This window comes from Phytophthora infestans, genomic scaffold (genome assembly GCF_000142945.1).
Source record: "Phytophthora infestans T30-4 supercont1.75 genomic scaffold, whole genome shotgun sequence".
NCBI lineage: Eukaryota > Oomycota > Peronosporomycetes > Peronosporales > Peronosporaceae > Phytophthora > Phytophthora infestans.
In genome coordinates this window covers 59217-86961 of record NW_003303684.1, presented here as the reverse complement: position 1 = coordinate 86961, position 27745 = coordinate 59217, and the positions used below count along the sequence as shown (strand labels likewise).

Sequence of the window (27745 nt, the reverse complement as noted above, 5' to 3'; positions counted from 1 at the left end):
TTTACTCGCTTCGCCGACCTCTCGCGTCGTCCAGTGAACCTACCCGTCCTACCGGATCGCCCATCTTACTCTCCAACGACTCATTTCGCGTGGTTCAATCCACCATGGGCCTGAGTTCCGATGTCAACCTTTGTCATTTAACGGTACTCGCACTAGAACACAGACCGTGCTGGGTTAAGAGGACTATGCTGTGACACCCTGTCAACGCCTTATTACTGTAAGGGCGCTTGCTCGCGTGGTTTGGACAGTGCCGAGACCGAGCATCGAAGCTGGCTCCTGTTCGTTGGCACGCGCTCCGAATGGCCAAAACACCAGACGTAATAAAACGAAGCAGTACTTTCCCGAATAGGGTAGACGTATGTGAGCATGAGGAGGAAGTGCGACCGTGTGACAGGCCAACACAGCGTTTGGCAGGCTCATGGAAATGGACGACATCAGATCAGTCAAGTCTTGGGTGGGTGAAGACGGAGTGAGGCAAGCGGTGGCGGAGGCGAGTCGTCCAAGACAGGTGGTGTGCTGCATGGTTCGTTTGGCTGCGTGCGGCGCGTGGCTTGTGAGCTGTGGTGTGTTGGCGAATGGCGTTTTTTGTTTGCGCGAGGGTTGTGGTTTGCGTAAGGTGGTCAATTGGCCGAGCGGTCTAAGGCGCCAGTTTAAGGCACTGGTCCGAAAGGGCGTGGGTTCGAATCCCACATTGGCCAACTTCTTCTTTCTTTTGCCACTGGCTTGCCTGTTTTGGCGTCTTTACTCGCTTCGCCGACCTCTCGCGTCGTCCAGTGAACCTACCCGTCCTACCGGATCGCCCATCTTACTCTCCAACGACTCATTTCGCGTGGGTTCAAATCCACCATGGGCCTGAGTTCCGATGTCAACCTTTGTCATTTAACGGTACTCGCACTAGAACACAGACCGTGCTGGGTTAAGAGGACTATGCTGTGACACCCTGTCAACGCCTTATTACTGTAAGGGCGCTTGCTCGCGTGGTTTGGACAGTGCCGAGACCAAGCATCGAAGCTGGCTCCTGTTCGTTGGCACGCGCTCCGAATGGCCAAAACACCAGACGTAATAAAACGAAGCAGTACTTTCCCGAATAGGGTAGACGTATGTGAGCATGAGGAGGAAGTGCGACCGTGTGACAGGCCAACACAGCGTTTGGCAGGCTCATGGAAATGGACGACATCAGATCAGTCAAGTCTTGGGTGGGTGAAGACGGAGTGAGGCAAGCGGTGGCGGAGGCGAGTCGTCCAAGACAAGTGGTGTGCTGCATGGTTCGTTTGGCTACGTGCGGCGCGTGGCTTGTGAGCTGTGGTGTGTTGGCGAATGGCGTTTTTTGTTTGCGCGAGGGTTGTGGTTTGCGTAAGGTGGTCAATTGGCCGAGCGGTCTAAGGCGCCAGTTTAAGGCACTGGTCCGAAAGGGCGTGGGTTCGAATCCCACATTGGCCAACTTCTTCTTTCTTTTGCCACTGGCTTGCCTGTTTTGGCGTCTTTACTCGCTTCGCCGACCTCTCGCGTCGTCCAGTGAACCTACCCATCCTACCGGATCGCCCATCTTACTCTCCAACGACTCATTTCGCGTGGGTTCAAATCCACCATGGGCCTGAGCTCCGATGTCAGCCTTTGTCATTTAACGGTACTCGCACTAGAACACAGACCGTGCTGGGTTAAGAGGACTATGCTGTGACACCCTGTCAACGCCTTATTACTGTAAGGGCGCTTGCTCGCGTGGTTTGGACAGTGCCGAGACCAAGCATCGAAGCTGGCTCCTGTTCGTTGGCACGCGCTCCGAATGGCCAAAACACCAGACGTAATAAAACGAAGCAGTACTTTCCCGAATAGGGTAGACGTATGTGAGCATGAGGAGGAAGTGCGACCGTGTGACAGGCCAACACAGCGTTTGGCAGGCTCATGGAAATGGACGACATCAGATCAGTCAAGTCTTGGGTGGGTGAAGACGGAGTGAGGCAAGCGGTGGCGGAGGCGAGTCGTCCAAGACAGGTGGTGTGCTGCATGGTTCGTTTGGGCTGCGTGCGGCGCGTGGCTTGTGAGCTGTGGTGTGTTGGCGAATGGCGTTTTTTGTTTGCGCGAGGGTTGTGGTTTGCGTAAGGTGGTCAATTGGCCGAGCGGTCTAAGGCGCCAGTTTAAGGCACTGGTCCGAAAGGGCGTGGGTTCGAATCCCACATTGGCCAACTTCTTCTTTCTTTTGCCACTGGCTTGCCTGTTTTGGCGTCTTTACTCGCTTCGCCGACCTCTCGCGTCGTCCAGTGAACCTACCCGTCCTACCGGATCGCCCATCTTACTCTCCAACGACTCATTTCGCGTGGGTTCAAATCCACCATGGGCCTGAGTTCCGATGTCAACCTTTGTCATTTAACGGTACTCGCACTAGAACACAGACCGTGCTGGGTTAAGAGGACTATGCTGTGACACCCTGTCAACGCCTTATTACTGTAAGGGCGCTTGCTCGCGTGGTTTGGACAGTGCCGAGACCAAGCATCGAAGCTGGCTCCTGTTCGTTGGCACGCGCTCCGAATGGCCAAAACACCAGACGTAATAAAACGAAGCAGTACTTTCCCGAATAGGGTAGACGTATGTGAGCATGAGGAGGAAGTGCGACCGTGTGACAGGCCAACACAGCGTTTGGCAGGCTCATGGAAATGGACGACATCAGATCAGTCAAGTCTTGGGTGGGTGAAGACGGAGTGAGGCAAGCGGTGGCGGAGGCGAGTCGTCCAAGACAGGTGGTGTGCTGCATGGTTCGTTTGGCTGCGTGCGGCGCGTGGCTTGTGAGCTGTGGTGTGTTGGCGAATGGCGTTTTTTGTTTGCGCGAGGGTTGTGGTTTGCGTAAGGTGGTCAATTGGCCGAGCGGTCTAAGGCGCCAGTTTAAGGCACTGGTCCGAAAGGGCGTGGGTTCGAATCCCACATTGGCCAACTTCTTCTTTCTTTTGCCACTGGCTTGCCTGTTTTGGCGTCTTTACTCGCTTCGCCGACCTCTCGCGTCGTCCAGTGAACCTACCCGTCCTACCGGATCGCCCATCTTACTCTCCAACGACTCATTTCGCGTGGGTTCAAATCCACCATGGGCCTGAGTTCCGATGTCAACCTTTGTCATTTAACGGTACTCGCACTAGAACACAGACCGTGCTGGGTTAAGAGGACTATGCTGTGACACCCTGTCAACGCCTTATTACTGTAAGGGCGCTTGCTCGCGTGGTTTGGACAGTGCCGAGACCGAGCATCGAAGCTGGCTCCTGTTCGTTGGCACGCGCTCCGAATGGCCAAAACACCAGACGTAATAAAACGAAGCAGTACTTTCCCGAATAGGGTAGACGTATGTGAGCATAAGGAGGAAGTGCGACCGTGTGACAGGCCAGCACAGCGTTTGGCAGGCTCATGGAAATGGACGACATCAGATCAGTCAAGTCTTGGGTGGGTGAAGACGGAGTGAGGCAAGCGGTGGCGGAGGCGAGTCGTCCAAGACAGGTGGTGTGCTGCATGGTTCGTTTGGCTGCGTGCGGCGCGTGGCTTGTGAGCTGTGGTGTGTTGGCGAATGGCGTTTTTTGTTTGCGCGAGGGTTGTGGTTTGCGTAAGGTGGTCAATTGGCCGAGCGGTCTAAGGCGCCAGTTTAAGGCACTGGTCCGAAAGGGCGTGGGTTCGAATCCCACATTGGCCAACTTCTTCTTTCTTTTGCCACTGGCTTGCCTGTTTTGGCGTCTTTACTCGCTTCGCCGACCTCTCGCGTCGTCCAGTGAACCTACCCGTCCTACCGGATCGCCCATCTTACTCTCCAACGACTCATTTCGCGTGGGTTCAAATCCACCATGGGCCTGAGTTCCGATGTCAACCTTTGTCATTTAACGGTACTCGCACTAGAACACAGACCGTGCTGGGTTAAGAGGACTATGCTGTGACACCCTGTCAACGCCTTATTACTGTAAGGGCGCTTGCTCGCGTGGTTTGGACAGTGCCGAGACCGAGCATCGAAGCTGGCTCCTGTTCGTTGGCACGCGCTCCGAATGGCCAAAACACCAGACGTAATAAAACGAAGCAGTACCTTCCCGAATAGGGTAGACGTATGTGAGCATGAGGAGGAAGTGCGACCGTGTGACAGGCCAACACAGCGTTTGGCAGGCTCATGGAAATGGACGACATCAGATCAGTCAAGTCTTGGGTGGGTGAAGACGGAGTGAGGCAAGCGGTGGCGGAGGCGAGTCGTCCAAGACAGGTGGTGTGCTGCATGGTTCGTTTGGCTACGTGCGGGCGCGTGGCTTGTGAGCTGTGGTGTGTTGGCGAATGGCGTTTTTTGTTTGCCGCGAGGGTTGTGGGTTTGCGTAAGGTGGGCAATTGGGCCGAGCGGTCTAAGGCGCCAGTTTAAGGGACTGGTCCGAAAGGGCGTGGGTTCGAATCTCACAATTGGCCAACTTCTTCTTTCTTTTGCCACTGGCTTGCCTGTTTTGGCGTCTTTACTCGCTTCGCCGACCTCTCGAGTCGTCCCAGTGAACCTACCCGTCCTACCGGATCGCCCATCTTACTCTCCAACGACTCATTTCGCGTGGGTTCAAATCCCACCATGGGCCTGAGTTCCGATGTCAACCTTTGTCATTTAACGGTACTCGCACTAGAACACAGACCGTGCTGGGTTAAGAGGACTATGCTGTGACACCCTTTCAACGCCTTATTACTGTAAGGGCGCTTGCTCGCGTGGTTTGGACAGTGCCGAGACCGAGCATCGAAGCTGGCTCCTGTTCGTTGGCACGCGCTCCGAATGGCCAAAACACCAGACGTAATAAAACGAAGCAGTACTTTCCCGAATAGGGTAGACGTATGTGAGCATGAGGAGGAAGTGCGACCGTGTGACAGGCCAACACAGCGTTTGGCAGGCTCATGGAAATGGACGACATCAGATCAGTCAAGTCTTGGGTGGGTGAAGACGGAGTGAGGCAAGCGGTGGCGGAGGCGAGTCGTCCAAGACAAGTGGTGTGCTGCATGGTTCGTTTGGCTACGTGCGGCGCGTGGCTTGTGAGCTGTGGTGTGTTGGCGAATGGCGTTTTTTGTTTGCGCGAGGGTTGTGGTTTGCGTAAGGTGGTCAATTGGCCGAGCGGTCTAAGGCGCCAGTTTAAGGCACTGGTCCGAAAGGGCGTGGGTTCGAATCCCACATTGGCCAACTTATTCTTTCTTTTGCCACTGGCTTGCCTGTTTTGGCGTCTTTACTCGCTTCGCCGACCTCTCGCGTCGTCCAGTGAACCTACCCGTCCTACCGGATCGCCCATCTTACTCTCCAACGACTCATTTCGCGTGGGTTCAAATCCACCATGGGCCTGAGTTCCGATGTCAACCCTTTGTCATTTAACGGGTACTCGCACTAGAACACAGACCGTGCTGGGTTAAGAGGACTATGCTGTGACACCCTGTCAACGCCTTATTACTGTAAGGGCGCTTGCTCGCGTGGTTTGGACAGTGCCGAGACCAAGCATCGAAGCTGGCTCCTGTTCGTTGGCACGCGCTCCGAATGGCCAAAACACCAGACGTAATAAAACGAAGCAGTACTTTCCCGAATAGGGTAGACGTATGTGAGCATGAGGAGGAAGTGCGACCGTGTGACAGGCCAACACAGCGTTTGGCAGGCTCATGGAAATGGACGACATCAGATCAGTCAAGTCTTGGGTGAGTGAAGACGGAGTGAGGCAAGCGGTGGCGGAGGCGAGTCGTCCAAGACAAGTGGTGTGCTGCATGGTTCGTTTGGCTACGTGCGGCGCGTGGCTTGTGAGCTGTGGTGTGTTGGCGAATGGCGTTTTTTGTTTGCGCGAGGGTTGTGGTTTTGCGTAACGGTGGTCTAATTGGCCGAGCGAGTCTCAAGGCGCCAGTTTAAAGGCACTGGTCCGAAAGGGTCGTGGGTTCGAATCCCACATTGAGCCAACTTCTTCTTTCTTTTGCCACTGGCTTGCCTGTTTTTGGCGTCTTTACTCTGCTTCGCCGACCTCTCGCGTCGTCCAGGTGAACCTACCCGTCCTACCGGGATCGCCCATCTTACTCTCCAACGACTCATTTCGCGTGGGTTCAAATCCACCATGGGCCTGAGTTCCGATGTCAACCTTTGTCATTTAACGGTACTCGCACTCAGAACACAGACCGTGCTGGGTTAAGAGGACTATGCTGTGACACCCTGTCAACGTCTTTATTACTGTAAGGGCGCTTGCTCGCGTGGTTTGGACAGCGCCGAGACAAAGCATCGAAGCTGGCTCCTGTTCGTTGGCACGCGCTGCGAATGGCCAACACACGAGACGTAATAAAACGAAGCAGTACTTTCCCGAATAGGGTAGACGTATGTGAGCATGAGGAGGAAGTGCGACCGTGTGACAGGCCAACACAGCGTTTGGCAGGCTCATGGAAATGGACGACATCAGATCAGTCAAGTCTTGGGTGGGTGAAGACGGAGTGAGGCAAGCGGTGGCGGAGGCGAGTCGTCCAAGACAGGTGGTGTGCTGCATGGTTCGTTTGGCTGCGTGCGGCGCGTGGCTTGTGAGCTGTGGTGTGTTGGCAAATGGCGTTTTTTGTTTGCGCGAGGGTTGCGGCTTGGGTAAGGTGGTCAATTGGCCGAGCGATCTAAGGCGCCAGTTTAAGGCACTGGTCCGAAAGGGCGTGGGTTCGAATCCCACATTGGCCAACTTCTTCTTTCTTTTGCCACTGGCTTGCCTGTTTTGGCGTCTTTACTCGCTTCGCCGACCTCATGCGTAGTCCAGTGAACCTACCCGTCCTACCGGATCGCCCATCTTACTCTCCAACGACTCATTTCGCGTGGGTTCAAATCCACCATGGGCCTGCGCTCCGATGTCAACCTTTGTCATTTAACGGTACTCGCACTAGAACACAGACCGTGCTGGGTTAAGAGGACTATGCTGTGACACCCTGTCAACGGCCTTATTACTGGTAAGGGGCGCTTGCTCGGCGTGGATTTGGACAAGTGCCCGAAGACCAAGGCATCGAAAGCTGGCTTCCTGTTTCGTTGGCACGGCGCTCCGGAATGGCCAAAACACCCAAGACGTAATAAAAACGAAGCAGTTCCTTTCCCGAATAGGGTAGACGTATGTGAGCATGAGGAGGAAGTGCGACCGTGTGACAGGCACAACACAGCGGTTGGCAGCATCATGGAAAATGGACGACATCAGATCAGTCAAGTCTTGGGTGGGTGAAGACGGAGTGAGGCAAGCGGTGGCGGAGGCGAGTCGTCCAAGACAGGTGGTGTGCTGCATGGTTCGTTTGGCTGCGTGCGGCGCGTGGCTTGTGAGCTGTGGTGTGTTGGCGAATGGCGTTTTTTGTTTGCGCGAGGGTTGTGATTTGCGTAAGGTGGTCAATTGGCCGAGCGGTCTAAGGCGCCAGTTTAAGGCACTGGTCCGAAAGGGCGTGGGTTCGAATCCCACATTGGCCAACTTCTTCTTTCTTTTGCCACTGGCTTGCCTGTTTTGGCGTCTTTACTCGCTTCGCCGACCTCTCGCGTCGTCCAGTGAACCTACCCGTCCTACCGGATCGCCCATCTTACTCTCCAACGACTCATTTCGCGTGGGTTCAAATCCACCATGGGCCTGAGTTCCGATGTCAACCTTTGTCATTTAACGGTACTCGCACTAGAACACAGACCGTGCTGGGTTAAGAGGACTATGCTGTGACACCCTGTCAACGCCTTATTACTGTAAGGGCGCTTGCTCGCGTGGTTTGGACAGTGCCGAGACCGAGCATCGAAGCTGGCTCCTGTTCGTTGGCACGCGCTCCGAATGGCCAAAACACCAGACGTAATAAAACGAAGCAGTACTTTCCCGAATAGGGTAGACGTATGTGAGCATGAGGAGGAAGTGCGACCGTGTGACAGGCCAACACAGCGTTTGGCAGGCTCATGGAAATGGACGACATCAGATCAGTCAAGTCTTGGGTGGGTGAAGACGGAGTGAGGCAAGCGGTGGCGGAGGCGAGTCGTCCAAGACAAGTGGTGTGCTGCATGGTTCGTTTGGCTACGTGCGGCGCGTGGCTTGTGAGCTGTGGTGTGTTGGCGAATGGCGTTTTTTGTTTGCGCGAGGGTTGTGGTTTGCGTAAGGTGGTCAATTGGCCGAGCGGTCTAAGGCGCCAGTTTAAGGCACTGGTCCGAAAGGGCGTGGGTTCGAATCCCACATTGGCCAACTTCTTCTTTCTTTTGCCACTGGCTTGCCTGTTTTGGCGTCTTTACTCGCTTCGCCGACCTCTCGCGTCGTCCAGTGAACCTACCCGTCCTACCGGATCGCCCATCTTACTCTCCAACGACTCATTTCGCGTGGGTTCAAATCCACCATGGGCCTGAGGTCCGATGTCAACCTTTGTCATTTAACGGTACTCGCACTAGAACACAGACCGTGCTGGGTTAAGAGGACTATGCTGTGACACCCTGTCAACGCCTTATTACTGTAAGGGCGCTTGCTCGCGTGGTTTGGACAGTGCCGAGACCGAGCATCGAAGCTGGCTCCTGTTCGTTGGCACGCGCTCAGAATGGCCAAAACACCAGACGTAATAAAACGAAGCAGTACTTTCCCGAATAGGGTAGACGTATGTGAGCATGAGGAGGAAGTGCGACCGTGTGACAGGCCAGCACAGCGTTTGGCAGGCTCATGGAAATGGACGACATCAGATCAGTCAAGTCTTGGGTGGGTGAAGACGGAGTGAGGCAAGCGGTGGCGGAGGCGAGTCGTCCAAGACACGTGGTGTGCTGCATGGTTCGTTTGGCTGCGTGCGGCGCGTGGCTTGTGAGCTGTGGTGTGTTGGCGAATGGCGTTTTTTTGTTTGCGCGAGGGTTGTGGTTTGAGTAAGGTGGTCAATTGGCCGAGCGGTCTAAGGCGCCAGTTTAAGGCACTGGTCCGAAAGGGCGTGGGTTCGAATCCCACATTGGCCAACTTCTTCTTTCTTTTGCCACTGGCTTGCCTGTTTTGGCGTCTTTACTCGCTTCGCCGACCTCTCGCGTCGTCCAGTGAACCTACCCGTCCTACCGGATCGCCCATCTTACTCTCCAACGACTCATTTCGCGTGGGTTCAAATCCACCATGGGCCTGAGTTCCGATGTCAACCTTTGTCATTTAACGGTACTCGCACTAGAACACAGACCGTGCTGGGTTAAGAGGACTATGCTGTGACACCCTGTCAACGCCTTATTACTGTAAGGGCGCTTGCTCGCGTGGTTTGGACAGTGCCGAGACCAAGCATCGAAGCTGGCTCCTGTTCGTTGGCACGCGCTCCGAATGGCCAAAACACCAGACGTAATAAAACGAAGCAGTACTTTCCCGAATAGGGTAGACGTATGTGAGCATGAGTAGGAAGTGCGACCGTGTGACAGGCCAACACAGCGTTTGGCAGGCTCATGGAAATGGACGACATCAGATCAGTGAAGTCTTGGGTGGATGAAGACGGAGTGAGGCAAGCGGTGGCGGAGGCAAGTCGTCCAAGACAGGTGGTGTGCTGCATGGTTCGTTTGGCTGCGTGCGGCGCGTGGCTTGTGAGCTGTGGTGTGTTGGCGAATGGCGTTTTTTGTTTGCGCGAGGGTTGTGGTTTGCGTAAGGTGGTCAATTGGCCGAGCGGTCTAAGGCGCCAGTTTAAGGCACTGGTCCGAAAGGGCGTGGGTTCGAATCCCACATTGGCCAACTTCTTCTTTCTTTTGCCACTGGCTTGCCTGTTTTGGCGTCTTTACTCGCTTCGCCGACCTCTCGCGTCGTCCAGTGAACCTACCCGTCCTACCGGATCGCCCATCTTACTCTCCAACGACTCATTCGCGTGGGTTCAAATCCACCATGGGCCTGAGTTCCGATGTCAACCTTTGTCATTTAACGGTACTCGCACTAGAACACAGACCGTGCTGGGTTAAGAGGACTATGCTGTGACACCCTGTCAACGCCTTATTACTGTAAGGGCGCTTGCTCGCGTGGTTTGGACAGTGCCGAGACCAAGCATCGAAGCTGGCTCCTGTTCGTTGGCACGCGCTCCGAATGGCCAAAACACCAGACGTAATAAAACGAAGCAGTACTTTCCCGAATAGGGTAGACGTATGTGAGCATGAGGAGGAAGTGCGACCGTGTGACAGGCCAACACAGCGTTTGGCAGGCTCATGGAAATGGACGACATCAGATCAGTCAAGTCTTGGGTGGGTGAAGACGGAGTGAGGCAAGCGGTGGCGGAGGCGAGTCGTCCAAGACAGGTGGTGTGCTGCATGGTTCGTTTGGCTGCGTGCGGCGCGTGGCTTGTGAGCTGTGGTGTGTTGGCGAATGGCGTTTTTTGTTTGCGCGAGGGTTGTGGTTTGCGTAAGGTGGTCAATTGGCCGAGCGGTCTAAGGCGCCAGTTTAAGGCACTGGTCCGAAAGGGCGTGGGTTCGAATCCCACATTGGCCAATTTCTTCTTTCTTTTGCCACTGGCTTGCCTGTTTTGGCGTCTTTACTCGCTTCGCCGACCTCTCGCGTCGTCCAGTGAACCTACCCGTCCTACCGGATCGCCCATCTTACTCTCCAACGACTCATTTCGCGTGGGTTCAAATCCACCATGGGCCTGAGTTCCGATGTCAACCTTTGTCATTTAACGGTACTCGCACTAGAACACAGACCGTGCTGGGTTAAGAGGACTATGCTGTGACACCCTGTCAACGCCTTATTACTGTAAGGGCGCTTGCTCGCGTGGTTTGGACAGTGCCGAGACCGAGCATCGAAGCTGGCTCCTGTTCGTTGGCACGCGCTCCGAATGGCCAAAACACCAGACGTAATAAAACGAAGCAGTACTTTCCCGAATAGGGTAGACGTATGTGAGCATGAGGAGGAAGTGCGACCGTGTGACAGGCCAACATAGCGTTTGGCAGGCTCATGGAAATGGACGACATCAGATCAGTCAAGTCTTGGGTGGGTGAAGACGGAGTGAGGCAAGCGGTGGCGGAGGCGAGTCGTCCAAGACAAGTGGTGTGCTGCATGGTTCGTTTGGCTGCGTGCGGCGCGTGGCTTGTGAGCTGTGGTGTGTTGGCGAATGGCGTTTTTTGTTTGCGCGAGGGTTGTGGTTTGCGTAAGGTGGTCAATTGGCCGAGCGGTCTAAGGCGCCAGTTTAAGGCACTGGTCCGAAAGGGCGTGGGTTCGAATCCCACATTGGCCAACTTCTTCTTTCTTTTGCCACTGGCTTGCCTGTTTTGGCGTCTTTACTCGCTTCGCCGACCTCTCGCGTCGTCCAGTGAACCTACCCGTCCTACCGGATCGCCCATCTTACTCTCCAACGACTCATTTCGCGTGGGTTCAAATCCACCATGGGCCTGAGTTCCGATGTCAACCTTTGTCATTTAACGGTACTCGCACTAGAACACAGACCGTGCTGGGTTAAGAGGACTATGCTGTGACACCCTGTCAACGCCTTATTACTGTAAGGGCGCTTGCTCGCGTGGTTTGGACAGTGCCGAGACCAAGCATCGAAGCTGGCTCCTGTTCGTTGGCACGCGCTCCGAATGGCCAAAACACCAGACGTAATAAAACGAAGCAGTACTTTCCCGAATAGGGTAGACGTATGTGAGCATGAGGAGGAAGTGCGACCGTGTGACAGGCCAACATAGCGTTTGGCAGGCTCATGGAAATGGACGACATCAGATCAGTCAAGTCTTGGGTGGGTGAAGACGGAGTGAGGCAAGCGGTGGCGGAGGCGAGTCGTCCAAGACAGGTGGTGTGCTGCATGGTTCGTTTAACTGCGTGCGGCGCGTGGCTTGTGAGCTGTGGTGTGTTGGCGAATGGCGTTTTTTGTTTGCGCGAGGGTTGTGGTTTGCGTAAGGTGGTCAATTGGCCGAGCGGTATAAGGCGCCAGTTTAAGGCACTGGTGTGGGTTCGAATCCCACATTGGCCAACTTCTTCTTTCTTTTGCCACTGGCTTGCCTGTTTTGGCGTCTTTACTCGCTTCGCCGACCTCTCGCGTCGTCCAGTGAACCTACCCGTCCTACCGGATCGCCCATCTTACTCTCCAACGACTCATTTCGCGTGGGTTCAAATCCACCATGGGCCTGAGTTCCGATGTCAACCTTTGTCATTTAACGGTACTCGCACTAGAACACAGACCGTGCTGGGTTAAGAGGACTATGCTGTGACACCCTTTCAACGCCTTATTACTGTAAGGGCGCTTGCTCGCGTGGTTTGGACAGTGCCGAGACCGAGCATCGAAGCTGGCTCCTGTTCGTTGGCACGCGCTCCGAATGGCCAAAACACCAGACGTAATAAAACGAAGCAGTACTTTCCCGAATAGGGTAGACGTATGTGAGCATGAGGAAGAAGTGCGACCGTGTGACAGGCCAACACAGCGTTTGGCAGGCTCATGGAAATGGACGACATCAGATCAGTCAAGTCTTGGGTGGGTGAAGACGGAGTGAGGCAAGCGGTGGCGGAGGCGAGTCGTCCAAGACAGGTGGTGTGCTGCATGGTTCGTTTAACTGCGTGTGGCGCGTGGCTTGTGAGCTGTGGTGTGTTGGCGAATGGCGTTTTTTGTTTGCGCGAGGGTTGTGGTTTGCGTAAGGTGGTCAATTGGCCGAGCGGTCTAAGGCGCCAGTTTAAGGCACTGGTCCGAAAGGGCGTGGGTTCGAATCCCACATTGGCCAACTTCTTCTTTCTTTTGCCACTGGCTTGCCTGTTTTGGCGTCTTTACTCGCTTCGCCGACCTCTCGCGTCGTCCAGTGAACCTACCCGTCCTACCGGATCGCCCATCTTACTCTCCAACGACTCATTTCGCGTGGGTTCAAATCCACCATGGGCCTGAGTTCCGATGTCAACCTTTGTCATTTAACGGTACTCGCACTAGAACACAGACCGTGCTGGGTTAAGAGGACTATGCTGTGACACCCTTTCAACGCCTTATTACTGTAAGGGCGCTTGCTCGCGTGGTTTGGACAGTGCCGAGACCGAGCATCGAAGCTGGCTCCTGTTCGTTGGCACGCGCTCCGAATGGCCAAAACACCAGACGTAATAAAACGAAGCAGTACTTTCCCGAATAGGGTAGACGTATGTGAGCATGAGGAGGAAGTGCGACCGTGTGACAGGCCAACACAGCGTTTGGCAGGCTCATGGAAATGGACGACATCAGATCAGTCAAGTCTTGGGTGGGTGAAGACGGAGTGAGGCAAGCGGTGGCGGAGGCGAGTCGTCCAAGACAAGTGGTGTGCTGCATGGTTCGTTTGGCTACGTGCGGCGCGTGGCTTGTGAGCTGTGGTGTGTTGGCGAATGGCGTTTTTTGTCTGCGCGAGGGTTGTGGTTTGCGTAAGGTGGTCAATTGGCCGAGCGGTCTAAGGCGCCAGTTTAAGGCACTGGTCCGAAAGGGCGTGGGTTCGAATCCCACATTGGCCAACTTCTTCTTTCTTTTGCCACTGGCTTGCCTGTTTTGGCGTCTTTACTCGCTTCGCCGACCTCTCGCGTCCTCCAGTGAGCCTACCCGTCCTACCGGATCGCCCATCTTACTCTCCAACGACTCATTTCGCGTGGGTTCAAATCCACCATGGGCCTGAGTTCCGATGTCAACCTTTGTCATTTAACGGTACTCGCACTAGAACACAGACCGTGCTGGGTTAAGAGGACTATGCTGTGACACCCTGTCAACGCCTTATTACTGTAAGGGCGCTTGCTCGCGTGGTTTGGACAGTGCCGAGACCGAGCATCGAAGCTGGCTCCTGTTCGTTGGCACGCGCTCCGAATGGCCAAAACACCACACGTAATAAAACGAAGCAGTACTTTCCCGAATAGGGTAGACGTATGTGAGCATGAGGAGGAAGTGCGACCGTGTGACAGGCCAACACAGCGTTTGGCAGGCTCATGGAAATGGACGACATCAGATCAGTCAAGTCTTGGGTGGGTGAAGACGGAGTGAGGCAAGCGGTGGCGGAGGCGAGTCGTCCAAGACAGGTGGTGTGCTGCATGGTTCGTTTGGCTGCGTGCGGCGCGTGGCTTGTGAGCTGTGGTGTGTTGGCGAATGGCGTTTTTTGTTTGCGCGAGGGTTGTGATTTGCGTAAGGTGGTCAATTGGCCGAGCGGTCTAAGTTAAGGCACTGGTCCGAAAGGGCGTGGGTTCGAATCCCACATTGGCCAACTTCTTCTTTCTTTTGCCACTGGCTTGCCTGTTTTGGCGTCTTTACTCGCTTCGCCGACCTCTCGCGTCGTCCAGTGAACCTACCCGTCCTACCGGATCGCCCATCTTACTCTCCAACGACTCATTTCGCGTGGGTTCAAATCCACCATGGGCCTGAGTTCCGATGTCAACCTTTGTCATTTAACGGTACTCGCACTAGAACACAGACCGTGCTGGGTTAAGAGGACTATGCTGTGACACCCTGTCAACGCCTTATTACTGTAAGGGCGCTTGCTCGCGTGGTTTGGACAGTGCCGAGACCGAGCATCGAAGCTGGCTCCTGTTCGTTGGCACGCGCTCCGAATGGCCAAAACACCAGACGTAATAAAACGAAGCAGTACTTTCCCGAATAGGGTAGACGTATGTGAGCATGAGGAGGAAGTGCGACCGTGTGACAGGCCAACACAGCGTTTGGCAGGCTCATGGAAATGGACGACATCAGATCAGTCAAGTCTTGGGTGGGTGAAGACGGAGTGAGGCAAGCGGTGGCGGAGGCGAGTCGTCCAAGACAGGTGGTGTGCTGCATGGTTCGTTTGGCTGCGTGCGGCGCGTGGCTTGTGAGCTGTGGTGTGTTGGCGAATGGCGTTTTTTGTTTGCGCGAGGGTTATGGTTTGCGTAAGGTGGTCAATTGGCCGAGCGGTCTAAGTTAAGGCACTGGTCCGAAAGGGCGTGGGTTCGAATCCCACATTGGCCCAACTTCTTCTTTCTTTGCCACTGGCTTGCCTGTTTTGGCGTCTTTACTCGCTTCGCCGACCTCTCGCGTCGTCCAGTGAACCTACCCGTCCTACCGGATCGCCCATCTTACTCTCCAACGACTCATTTCGCGTGGGTTCAAATCCACCATGGGCCTGAGTTCCGATGTCAACCTTTGTCATTTAACGGTACTCGCACTAGAACACAGACCGTGCTGGGTTAAGAGGACTATGCTGTGACACCCTGTCAACGCCTTATTACTGTAAGGGCGCTTGCTCGCGTGGTTTGGACAGTGCCGAGACCAAGCATCGAAGCTGGCTCCTGTTCGTTGGCACGCGCTCCGAATGGCCAAAACACCAGACGTAATAAAACGAAGCAGTACTTTCCCGAATAGGGTAGACGTATGTGAGCATGAGGAGGAAGTGCGACCGTGTGACAGGCCAACACAGCGTTTGGCAGGCTCATGGAAATGGACGACATCAGATCAGTCAAGTCTTGGGTGGGTGAAGACGGAGTGAGGCAAGCGGTGGCGGAGGCGAGTCGTCCAAGACAGGTGGTGTGCTGCATGGTTCGTTTGGCTGCGTGCGGCGCGTGGCTTGTGAGCTGTGGTGTGTTGGCGAATGGCGTTTTTTGTTTGCGCGAGGGTTGTGGTTTGCGTAAGGTGGTCAATTGGCCGAGCGGTCTAAGGCGCCAGTTTAAGGCACTGGTCCGAAAGGGCGTGGGTTCGAATCCCACATTGGCCAACTTCTTCTTTCTTTTGCCACTGGCTTGCCTGTTTTGGCGTCTTTACTCGCTTCGCCGACCTCTCGCGTCGTCCAGTGAACCTACCCGTCCTACCGGATCGCCCATCTTACTCTCCAACGACTCATTTCGCGTGGGTTCAAATCCACCATGGGCCTGAGTTCCGATGTCAACCTTTGTCATTTAACGGTACTCGCACTAGAACACAGACCGTGCTGGGTTAAGAGGACTATGCTGTGACACCCTGTCAACGCCCTTATTACTGTAAGGGCGCTTGCTCGCGTGGTTTGGACAGTGCCGAGAACCAAGCATCGAAGCTGGCTCCTGTTCGTTAGCCACGCGCTCCGAATGGACCAAAACACCAGACGTAATAATACGAAGCAGTTCTTTCCCGAATAGGGTAGACGTATGTGAGCATGAGGAGGAAGTGCGACCGTGTGACAGGCCAACACAGCGTTTGGCAGGCTCATGGAAATGGACGACATCAGATCAGTCAAGTCTTGGGTGGGTGAAGACGGAGTGAGGCAAGCGGTGGCGGAGGCGAGTCGTCCAAGACAGGTGGTGTGCTGCATGGTTCGTTTGGCTGCGTGCGGCGCGTGGCTTGTGAGCTGTGGTGTGTTGGCGAATGGCGTTTTTTGTTTGCGCGAGGGTTGTGGTTTGCGTAAGGTGGTCAATTGGCCGAGCGGTCTAAGGCGCCAGTTTAAGGCACTGGTCCGAAAGGGCGTGGGTTCGAATCCCACATTGGCCAACTTCTTCTTTCTTTTGCCACTGGCTTGCCTGTTTTGGCGTCTTTACTCGCTTCGCCGACCTCTCGCGTCGTCCAGTGAGCCTACCCGTCCTACCGGATCGCCCATCTTACTCTCCAACGACTCATTTCGCGTGGGTTCAAATCCACCATGGGCCTGAGTTCCGATGTCAACCTTTGTCATTTAACGGTACTCGCACTAGAACACAGACCGTGCTGGGTTAAGAGGACTATGCTGTGACACCCTGTCAACGCCTTATTACTGTAAGGGCGCTTGCTCGCGTGGTTTGGACAGTGCCGAGACCAAGCATCGAAGCTGGCTCCTGTTCGTTGGCACGCGCTCCGAATGGCCAAAACACCAGACGTAATAAAACGAAGCAGTACTTTCCCGAATAGGGTAGACGTATGTGAGCATGAGGAGGAAGTGCGACCGTGTGACAGGCCAACACAGCGTTTGGCAGGCTCATGGAAATGGACGACATCAGATCAGTCAAGTCTTGGGTGGGTGAAGACGGAGTGAGGCAAGCGGTGGCGGAGGCGAGTCGTCCAAGACAGGTGGTGTGCTGCATGGTTCGTTTGGCTGCGTGCGGCGCGTGGCTTGTGAGCTGTGGTGTGTTGGCGAATGGCGTTTTTTGTTTGCGCGAGGGTTGTGGTTTGCGTAAGGTGGTCAATTGGCCGAGCGGTCTAAGGCGCCAGTTTAAGGCACTGGTCCGAAAGGGCGTGGGTTCGAATCCCACATTGGCCAACTTCTTCTTTCTTTTGCCACTGGCTTGCCTGTTTTGGCGTCTTTACTCGCTTCGCCGACCTCTCGCGTCGTCCAGTGAACCTACCCGTCCTACCGGATCGCCCATCTTACTCTCCAACGACTCATTTCGCGTGGGTTCAAATCCACCATGGGCCTGAGTTCCGATGTCAACCTTTGTCATTTAACGGTACTCGCACTAGAACACAGACCGTGCTGGGTTAAGAGGACTATGCTGTGACACCCTGTCAACGCCTTATTACTGTAAGGGCGCTTGCTCGCGTGGTTTGGACAGTGCCGAGACCAAGCATCGAAGCTGGCTCCTGTTCGTTGGCACGCGCTCCGAATGGCCAAAACACCAGACGTAATAAAACGAAGCAGTACTTTCCCGAATAGGGTAGACGTATGTGAGCATGAGGAGGAAGTGCGACCGTGTGACAGGCCAACACAGCGTTTGGCAGGCTCATGGAAATGGACGACATCAGATCAGTCAAGTCTTGGGTGGGTGAAGACGGAGTGAGGCAAGCGGTGGCGGAGGCGAGTCGTCCAAGACAGGTGGTGTGCTGCATGGTTCGTTTGGCTGCGTGCGGCGCGTGGCTTGTGAGCTGTGGTGTGTTGGCGAATGGCGTTTTTTGTTTGCGCGAGGGTTGTGGTTTGCGTAAGGTGGTCAATTGGCCGAGCGGTCTAAGTTAAGGCACTGGTCCGAAAGGGCGTGGGTTCGAATCCCACATTGGCCAACTTCTTCTTTCTTTTGCCACTGGCTTGCCTGTTTTGGCGTCTTTACTCGCTTCGCCGACCTCTCGCGTCGTCCAGTGAACCTACCCGTCCTACCGGATCGCCCATCTTACTCTCCAACGACTCATTTCGCGTGGGTTCAAATCCACCATGGGCCTGAGTTCCGATGTCAACCTTTGTCATTTAACGGTACTCGCACTAGAACACAGACCGTGCTGGGTTAAGAGGACTATGCTGTGACACCCTGTCAACGCCTTATTACTGTAAGGGCGCTTGCTCGCGTGGTTTGGACAGTGCCGAGACCGAGCATCGAAGCTGGCTCCTGTTCGTTGGCACGCGCTCCGAATGGCCAAAACACCAGACGTAATAAAACGAAGCAGTACTTTCCCGAATAGGGTAGACGTATGTGAGCATGAGGAGGAAGTGCGACCGTGTGACAGGCCAACACAGCGTTTGGCAGGCTCATGGAAATGGACGACATCAGATCAGTCAAGTCTTGGGTGGGTGAAGACGGAGTGAGGCAAGCGGTGGCGGAGGCGAGTCGTCCAAGACAGGTGGTGTGCTGCATGGGTCGTTTGTCTGCGTGCGGCGCGTGGCTTGGTGAGCTGTGGTGTGTTGGCGAAATGGCGTTTTTTGTTTGCGCGAGGGGTTGTGGTTTGCGTAAGGTGGTCAATTGGCCGAGCGGTCTAAGGCGCCAGTTTAAGGCACTGGTCCGAAAGGGCGTGGGTTCGAATCCCACATTGGCCAACTTCTTCTTTCTTTTGCCACTGGCTTGCCTGTTTGGCGTCTTTACTCGCTTCGCCGACCTCTCGCGTCGTCCAGTGAACCTACCCGTCCTACCGGATCGCCCATCTTACTCTCCAACGACTCATTTCGCGTGGGTTCAAATCCACCATGGGCCTGAGTTCCGATGTCAACCTTTGTCATTTAACGGTACTCGCACTAGAACACAGACCGTGCTGGGTTAAGAGGACTATGCTGTGACACCCTGTCAACGCCTTATTACTGTAAGGGCGCTTGCTCGCGTGGTTTGGACAGTGCCGAGACCAAGCATCGAAGCTGGCTCCTGTTCGTTGGCACGCGCTCCGAATGGCCAAAACACCAGACGTAATAAAACGAAGCAGTACTTTCCCGAATAGGGTAGACGTATGTGAGCATGAGGAGGAAGTGCGACCGTGTGACAGGCCAACACAGCGTTTGGCAGGCTCATGGAAATGGACGACATCAGATCAGTCAAGTCTTGGGTGGGTGAAGACGGAGTGAGGCAAGCGGTGGCGGAGGCGAGTCGTCCAAGACAGGTGGTGTGCTGCATGGTTCGTTTGGCTACGTGCGGCGCGTGGCTTGTGAGCTGTGGTGTGTTGGCGAATGGCGTTTTTTGTTTGCGCGAGGGTTGTGGTTTGCGTAAGGTGGTCAATTGGCCGAGCGGTCTAAGGCGCCAGTTTAAGGCACTGGTCCGAAAGGGCGTGGGTTCGAATCCCACATTGGCCAACTTCTTCTTTCTTTTGCTACTGGCTTGCCTGTTTTGGCGTCTTTACTCGCTTCGCCGACCTCTCGCGTCGTCCAGTGAACCTACCCGTCCTACCGGATCGCCCATCTTACTCTCCAACGACTCATTTCGCGTGGGTTCAAATCCACCATGGGCCTGAGTTCCGATGTCAACCTTTGTCATTTAACGGTACTCGCACTAGAGCACAGACCGTGCTGGGTTAAGAGGACTATGCTGTGACACCCTTTCAACGCCTTATTACTGTAAGGGCGCTTGCTCGCGTGGTTTGGACAGTGCCGAGACCGAGCATCGAAGCTGGCTCCTGTTCGTTGGCACGCGCTCCGAATGGCCAAAACACCAGACGTAATAAAACGAAGCAGTACTTTCCCGAATAGGGTAGACGTATGTGAGCATGAGGAGGAAGTGCGACCGTGTGACAGGCCAACACAGCGTTTGGCAGGCTCATGGAAATGGACGACATCAGATCAGTCAAGTCTTGGGTGGGTGAAGACGGAGTGAGGCAAGCGGTGGCGGAGGCGAGTCGTCCAAGACAAGTGGTGTGCTGCATGGTTCGTTTGGCTACGTGCGGCGCGTGGCTTGTGAGCTGTGGTGTGTTGGCGAATGGCGTTTTTTGTTTGCGCGAGGGTTGTGGTTTGCGTAAGGTGGTCAATTGGCCGAGCGGACTAAGGCGCCAGTTTAAGGCACTGGTCCGAAAGGGCGTGGGTTCGAATCCCACATTGGCCAACTTCTTCTTTCTTTTGCCACTGGCTTGCCTGTTTTGGCGTCTTTACTCGCTTCGCCGACCTCTCGCGTCGTCCAGTGAACCTACCCGTCCTACCGGATCGCCCATCTTACTCTCCAACGACTCATTTCGCGTGGGTTCAAATCCACCATGGGCCTGAGTTCCGATGTCAACCTTTGTCATTTAACGGTACTCGCACTAGAACACAGACCGTGCTGGGTTAAGAGGACTATGCTGTGACACCCTGTCAACGCCTTATTACTGTAAGGGCGCTTGCTCGCGTGGTTTGGACAGTGCCGAGACCAAGCATCGAAGCTGGCTCCTGTTCGTTGGCACGCGCTCCGAATGGCCAAAACACCAGACGTAATAAAACGAAGCAGTACTTTCCCGAATAGGGTAGACGTATGTGAGCATGAGGAGGAAGTGCGACCGTGTGACAGGCCAACACAGCGTTTGGCAGGCTCATGGAAATGGACGACATCAGATCAGTCAAGTCTTGGGTGGGTGAAGACGGAGTGAGGCAAGCGGTGGCGGAGGCGAGTCGTCCAAGACACGTGGTGTGCTGCATGGTTCGTTTGGCTGCGTGCGGCGCGTGGCTTGTGAGCTGTGGTGTGTTGGCGAATGGCGTTTTTTGTTTGCGCGAGGGTTGTGGTTTGCGTAAGGTGGTCAATTGGCCGAGCGGTCTAAGGCGCCAGTTTAAGGCACTGGTCCGAAAGGGCGTGGGTTCGAATCCCACATTGGCCAACTTCTTCTTTCTTTTGCCACTGGCTTGCCTGTTTTGGCGTCTTTACTCGCTTCGCCGACCTCTCGCGTCGTCCAGTGAACCTACCCGTCCTACCGGATCGCCCATCTTACTCTCCAACGACTCATTTCGCGTGGGTTCAAATCCACCATGGGCCTGAGTTCCGATGTCAACCTTTGTCATTTAACGGTACTCGCACTAGAACACAGACCGTGCTGGGTTAAGAGGACTATGCTGTGACACCCTGTCAACGCCTTATTACTGTAAGGGCGCTTGCTCGCGTGGTTTGGACAGTGCCGAGACCGAGCATCGAAGCTGGCTCCTGTTCGTTGGCACGCGCTCCGAATGGCCAAAACACCAGACGTAATAAAACGAAGCAGTACTTTCCCGAATAGGGTAGACGTATGTGAGCATGAGGAGGAAGTGCGACCGTGTGACAGGCCAACACAGCGTTTGGCAGGCTCATGGAAATGGACGACATCAGATCAGTCAAGTCTTGGGTGGGTGAAGACGGAGTGAGGCAAGCGGTGGCGGAGGCGAGTCGTCCAAGACAGGTGGTGTGCTGCATGGTTCGTTTGGCTGCGTGCGGCGCGTGGCTTGTGAGCTGTGGTGTGTTGGCGAATGGCGTTTTTTGTTTGCGCGAGGGTTGTGGTTTGCGTAAGGTGGTCAATTGGCCGAGCGGTCTAAGGCGCCAGTTTAAGGCACTGGTCCGAAAGGGCGTGGGTTCGAATCCCACATTGGCCAACTTCTTCTTTCTTTTGCCACTGGCTTGCCTGTTTTGGCGTCTTTACTCGCTTCGCCGACCTCTCGCGTCGTCCAGTGAACCTACCCGTCCTACCGGATCGCCCATCTTACTCTCCAACGACTCATTTCGCGTGGGTTCAAATCCACCATGGGCCTGAGTTCCGATGTCAACCTTTGTCATTTAACGGTACTCGCACTAGAACACAGACCGTGCTGGGTTAAGAGGACTATGCTGTGACACCCTGTCAACGCCTTATTACTGTAAGGGCGCTTGCTCGCGTGGTTTGGACAGTGCCGAGACCAAGCATCGAAGCTGGCTCCTGTTCGTTGGCACGCGCTCCGAATGGCCAAAACACCAGACGTAATAAAACGAAGCAGTACTTTCCCGAATAGGGTAGACGTATGTGAGCATGAGGAGGAAGTGCGACCGTGTGACAGGCCAACACAGCGTTTGGCAGGCTCATGGAAATGGACGACATCAGATCAGTCAAGTCTTGGGTGGGTGAAGACGGAGTGAGGCAAGCGGTGGCGGAGGCGAGTCGTCCAAGACAGGTGGTGTGCTGCATGGTTCGTTTGGCTACGTGCGGCGCGTGGCTTGTGAGCTGTGGTGTGTTGGCGAATGGCGTTTTTTGTTTGCGCGAGGGTTGTGGTTTGCGTAAGGTGGTCAATTGGCCGAGCGGTCTAAGGCGCCAGTTTAAGGCACTGGTCCGAAAGGGCGTTGGTTCGAATCCCACATTGGCCAACTTCTTCTTTCTTTTGCCACTGGCTTGCCTGTTTTGGCGTCTTTACTCGCTTCGCCGACCTCTCGCGTCGTCCAGTGAACCTACCCGTCCTACCGGATCGCCCATCTTACTCTCCAACGACTCATTTCGCGTGGGTTCAAATCCACCATGGGCCTGAGTTCCGATGTCAACCTTTGTCATTTAACGGTACTCGCACTAGAACACAGACCGTGCTGGGTTAAGAGGACTATGCTGTGACACCCTGTCAACGCCTTATTACTGTAAGGGCGCTTGCTCGCGTGGTTTGGACAGTGCCGAGACCAAGCATCGAAGCTGGCTCCTGTTCGTTGGCACGCGCTCCGAATGGCCAAAACACCAGACGTAATAAAACGAAGCAGTACTTTCCCGAATAGGGTAGACGTATGTGAGCATGAGGAGGAAGTGCGACCGTGTGACAGGCCAACACAGCGTTTGGCAGGCTCATGGAAATGGACGACATCAGATCAGTCAAGTCTTGGGTGGGTGAAGACGGAGTGAGGCAAGCGGTGGCGGAGGCGAGTCGTCCAAGACAGGTGGTGTGCTGCATGGTTCGTTTGGCTGCGTGCGGCGCGTGGCTTGTGAGCTGTGGTGTGTTGGCGAATGGCGTTTTTTGTTTGCGCGAGGGTTGTGGTTTGCGTAAGGTGGTCAATTGGCCGAGCGGTCTAAGGCGCCAGTTTAAGGCACTGGTCCGAAAGGGCGTGGGTTCGAATCCCACATTGGCCAACTTCTTCTTTCTTTTGCCACTGGCTTGCCTGTTTTGGCGTCTTTACTCGCTTCGCCGACCTCTCGCGTCGTCCAGTGAACCTACCCGTCCTACCGGATCGCCCATCTTACTCTCCAACGACTCATTTCGCGTGGGTTCAAATCCACCATGGGCCTGAGTTCCGATGTCAACCTTTGTCATTTAACGGTACTCGCACTAGAACACAGACCGTGCTGGGTTAAGAGGACTATGCTGTGACACCCTGTCAACGCCTTATTACTGTAAGGGCGCTTGCTCGCGTGGTTTGGACAGTGCCGAGACCAAGCATCGAAGCTGGCTCCTGTTCGTTGGCACGCGCTCAGAATGGCCAAAACACCAGACGTAATAAAACGAAGCAGTACTTTCCCGAATAGGGTAGACGTATGTGAGCATGAGGAGGAAGTGCGACCGTGTGACAGGCCAACACAGCGTTTGGCAGGCTCATGGAAATGGACGACATCAGATCAGTCAAGTCTTGGGTGGGTGAAGACGGAGTGAGGCAAGCGGTGGCGGAGGCGAGTCGTCCAAGACAGGTGGTGTGCTGCATGGTTCGTTTGGCTGCGTGCGGCGCGTGGCTTGTGAGCTGTGGTGTGTTGGCAAATGGCGTTTTTTGTTTGCGCGAGGGTTGTGGTTTGCGTAAGGTGGTCAATTGGCCGAGCGGTCTAAGGCGCCAGTTTAAGGCACTGGTCCGAAAGGGCGTGGGTTCGAATCCCACATTGGCCAACTTCTTCTTTCTTTTGCCACTGGCTTGCCTGTTTTGGCGTCTTTACTCGCTTCGCCGACCTCTCGCGTCGTCCAGTGAACCTACCCGTCCTACCGGATCGCCCATCTTACTCTCCAACGACTCATTTCGCGTGGGTTCAAATCCACCATGGGCCTGAGTTCCGATGTCAACCTTTGTCATTTAACGGTACTCGCACTAGAACACAGACCGTGCTGGGTTAAGAGGACTATGCTGTGACACCCTGTCAACGCCTTATTACTGTAAGGGCGCTTGCTCGCGTGGTTTGGACAGTGCCGAGACCAAGCATCGAAGCTGGCTCCTGTTCGTTGGCACGCGCTCCGAATGGCCAAAACACCAGACGTAATAAAACGAAGCAGTACTTTCCCGAATAGGGTAGACGTATGTGAGCATGAGGAGGAAGTGCGACCGTGTGACAGGCCAACACAGCGTTTGGCAGGCTCATGGAAATGGACGACATCAGATCAGTCAAGTCTTGGGTGGGTGAAGACGGAGTGAGGCAAGCGGTGGCGGAGGCGAGTCGTCCAAGACAGGTGGTGTGCTGCATGGTTCGTTTGGCTGCGTGCGGCGCGTGGCTTGTGAGCTGTGGTGTGTTGGCGAATGGCGTTTTTTGTTTGCGCGAGGGTTGTGGTTTGAGTAAGGTGGTCAATTGGCCGAGCGGTCTAAGGCGCCAGTTTAAGGCACTGGTCCGAAAGGGCGTGGGTTCGAATCCCACATTGGCCAACTTCTTCTTTCTTTTGCCACTGGCTTGCCTGTTTTGGCGTCTTTACTCGCTTCGCCGACCTCTCGCGTCGTCCAGTGAACCTACCCGTCCTACCGGATCGCCCATCTTACTCTCCAACGACTCATTTCGCGTGGGTTCAAATCCACCATGGGCCTGAGTTCCGATGTCAACCTTTGTCATTTAACGGTACTCGCACTAGAACACAGACCGTGCTGGGTTAAGAGGACTATGCTGTGACACCCTGTCAACGCCTTATTACTGTAAGGGCGCTTGCTCGCGTGGTTTGGACAGTGCCGAGACCAAGCATCGAAGCTGGCTCCTGTTCGTTGGCACGCGCTCCGAATGGCCAAAACACCAGACGTAATAAAACGAAGCAGTACTTTCCCGAATAGGGTAGACGTATGTGAGCATGAGGAGGAAGTGCGACCGTGTGACAGGCCAACACAGCGTTTGGCAGGCTCATGGAAATGGACGACATCAGATCAGTCAAGTCTTGGGTGGGTGAAGACGGAGTGAGGCAAGCGGTGGCGGAGGCGAGTCGTCCAAGACACGTGGTGTGCTGCATGGTTCGTTTGGCTGCGTGCGGCGCGTGGCTTGTGAGCTGTGGTGTGTTGGCAAATGGCGTTTTTTTGTTTGCGCGAGGGTTGTGGTTTGCGTAAGGTGGTCAATTGGCCGAGCGGTCTAAGGCGCCAGTTTAAGGCACTGGTCCGAAAGGGCGTGGGTTCGAATCCCACATTGGCCAACTTCTTCTTTCTTTTGCCACTGGCTTGCCTGTTTTGGCGTCTTTACTCGCTTCGCCGACCTCTCGCGTCGTCCAGTGAACCTACCCGTCCTACCGGATCGCCCATCTTACTCTCCAACGACTCATTTCGCGTGGGTTCAAATCCACCATGGGCCTGAGTTCCGATGTCAACCTTTGTCATTTAACGGTACTCGCACTAGAACACAGACCGTGCTGGGTTAAGAGGACTATGCTGTGACACCCTGTCAACGCCTTATTACTGTAAGGGCGCTTGCTCGCGTGGTTTGGACAGTGCCGAGACCAAGCATCGAAGCTGGCTCCTGTTCGTTGGCACGCGCTCCGAATGGCCAAAACACCAGACGTAATAAAACGAAGCAGTACTTTCCCGAATAGGGTAGACGTATGTGAGCATGAGGAGGAAGTGCGACCGTGTGACAGGCCAACACAGCGTTTGGCAGGCTCATGGAAATGGACGACATCAGATCAGTCAAGTCTTGGGTGGGTGAAGACGGAGTGAGGCAAGCGGTGGCGGAGGCGAGTCGTCCAAGACAAGTGGTGTGCTGCATGGTTCGTTTGGCTACGTGCGGCGCGTGGCTTGTGAGCTGTGGTGTGTTGGCGAATGGCGTTTTTTGTTTGCGCGAGGGTTGTGGTTTGCGTAATGTGGTCAATTGGCCGAGCGGTCTAAGGCGCCAGTTTAAGGCACTGGTCCGAAAGGGCGTGGGTTCGAATCCCACATTGGCCAACTTCTTCTTTCTTTTGCCACTGGCTTGCCTGTTTTGGCGTCTTTACTCGCTTCGCCGACCTCTCGCGTCGTCCAGTGAACCTACCCGTCCTACCGGATCGCCCATCTTACTCTCCAACGACTCATTTCGCGTGGGTTCAAATCCACCATGGGCCTGAGTTCCGATGTCAACCTTTGTCATTTAACGGTACTCGCACTAGAACACAGACCGTGCTGGGTTAAGAGGACTATGCTGTGACACCCTGTCAACGCCTTATTACTGTAAGGGCGCTTGCTCGCGTGGTTTGGACAGTGCCGAGACCAAGCATCGAAGCTGGCTCCTGTTCGTTGGCACGCGCTCCGAATGGCCAAAACACCAGACGTAATAAAACGAAGCAGTACTTTCCCGAATAGGGTAGACGTATGTGAGCATGAGGAGGAAGTGCGACCGTGTGACAGGCCAACACAGCGTTTGGCAGGCTCATGGAAATGGACGACATCAGATCAGTCAAGTCTTGGGTGGGTGAAGACGGAGTGAGGCAAGCGGTGGCGGAGGCGAGTCGTCCAAGACAGGTGGTGTGCTGCATGGTTCGTTTGGCTGCGTGCGGCGCGTGGCTTGTGAGCTGTGGTGTGTTGGCGAATGGCGTTTTTTGTTTGCGCGAGGGTTGTGGTTTGCGTAAGGTGGTCAATTGGCCGAGCGATCTAAGGCGCCAGTTTAAGGCACTGGTCCGAAAGGGCGTGGGTTCGAATCCCACATTGGCCAACTTCTTCTTTCTTTTGCCACTGGCTTGCCTGTTTTGGCGTCTTTACTCGCTTCGCCGACCTCTCGCGTCGTCCAGTGAACCTACCCGTCCTACCGGATCGCCCATCTTACTCTCCAACGACTCATTTCGCGTGGGTTCAAATCCACCATGGGCCTGAGTTCCGATGTCCAACCTTTGTCATTTAACGGTACTCGCACTAGAAACACAGACCGTGCTGGGTTAAGAGGAACTATGCTGTGACACCCTGTCAACGCCTTATTACTGTAAGGGCGCTTGCTCGCGTGGTTTGGACAGTGCCGAGACCGAGCATCGAAGCTAGGCTCCTGTTCGTTGGCACGCGCTCCGAATGGCCAAAAACACCAGACGTAATAAAACGAAAGCAGTACTTTCCCGAATAGGGTAGACGTATGTGAGCATGAGGAAGGAAGTGCCGACCGTGTGACAGGCCAACACAGCGTTTGGCAGGCTCATGGAAATGGACGACATCAGATCAGTCAAGTCTTGGGTGGGTGAAGACGGAGTGAGGCAAGCGGTGGCGGAGGCGAGTCGTCCAAGACAGGTGGTGTGCTGCATGGTTCGTTTGGCTGCGTGCGGCGCGTGGCTTGTGAGCTGTGGTGTGTTGGCGAATTGGCGTTTTTTTGTTTGCGCGAGGGGTTGTGGTTTGCGTAAAGGTGTTCATTTGCCGAAGCGGTCTAAGGGCGTCCAGTTTAAGGCACTGGTCCGAAAAGGGCGTGAGTTTCGAACTCCCACATTGGCCATACTTCTTCTTTCTTTTGCCACTGGCTTGCCTGTTTTGGCGTCTTTACTCGCTTCGCCGACCTCTCGCGTCGTCCAGTGAACCTACCCGTCCTACCGGATCGCCCATCTTACTCTCCAACGACTCATTTCGCGTGGATTCAAATCCACCATGGGCCTGAGTTCCGATGTCAACCTTTGTCATTTAACGGTACTCGCACTAGAACACAGACCGTGCTGGGTTAAGAGGACTATGCTGTGACACCCTGTCAACGCCTTATTACTGTAAGGGCGCTTGCTCGCGTGGTTTGGACAGTGCCGAGA

General features: G+C 54.8%; 1 protein-coding gene, 3 non-coding genes and 3 pseudogenes across 7 annotated transcripts; 6 read left to right on the top strand and 1 right to left on the bottom strand.

The window, feature by feature from the left end:
- Positions 1 to 4333: 4333 nt before the first annotated feature.
- PITG_30282 lies at positions 4334 to 4413 on the top strand. Its single transcript has one exon. It is a non-coding gene; the product is annotated as a tRNA-Leu (tRNA).
- Positions 4414 to 5825: 1412 nt separating this feature from the next.
- PITG_30280 lies at positions 5826 to 5909 on the top strand. Its single transcript has one exon. It is a non-coding gene; the product is annotated as a tRNA-Phe (tRNA).
- A 45-nt stretch (positions 5910 to 5954) lies between these two features.
- On the bottom strand, positions 5955 to 26791 carry PITG_19092 (uncharacterized protein; the record flags this gene model as incomplete). The annotated part of the gene is made up of 29 exons (XM_002997363.1): positions 5955 to 6068; positions 6744 to 6812; positions 7506 to 7574; positions 8248 to 8316; positions 8991 to 9059; positions 9759 to 9800; positions 10474 to 10542; positions 11216 to 11284; positions 11948 to 12016; positions 12690 to 12758; positions 13441 to 13500; positions 14166 to 14234; positions 14900 to 14968; positions 15642 to 15710; positions 16397 to 16456; positions 17130 to 17198; positions 17864 to 17932; positions 18608 to 18676; positions 19350 to 19418; positions 20092 to 20160; positions 20834 to 20902; positions 21576 to 21644; positions 22318 to 22386; positions 23060 to 23128; positions 23802 to 23870; positions 24544 to 24612; positions 25287 to 25355; positions 26029 to 26097; positions 26771 to 26791. 29 exons carry the CDS (start codon positions 26789 to 26791, stop codon positions 5955 to 5957), a joined length of 1953 nt encoding a protein of 650 aa, XP_002997409.1.
- Positions 11793 to 11862, top strand: PITG_30272. The gene has a single exon. It is a non-coding gene; the product is annotated as a tRNA-Leu (tRNA).
- PITG_30269 lies at positions 14009 to 14080 on the top strand (annotated as a pseudogene). The gene has a single exon. The product of its transcript is annotated as a tRNA-OTHER (tRNA).
- PITG_30268 lies at positions 14743 to 14814 on the top strand (annotated as a pseudogene). The gene has a single exon. The product of its transcript is annotated as a tRNA-OTHER (tRNA).
- On the top strand, positions 17707 to 17778 carry PITG_30264 (annotated as a pseudogene). Its single transcript has one exon. The product of its transcript is annotated as a tRNA-OTHER (tRNA).
- Positions 26792 to 27745: the final 954 nt, after the last annotated feature.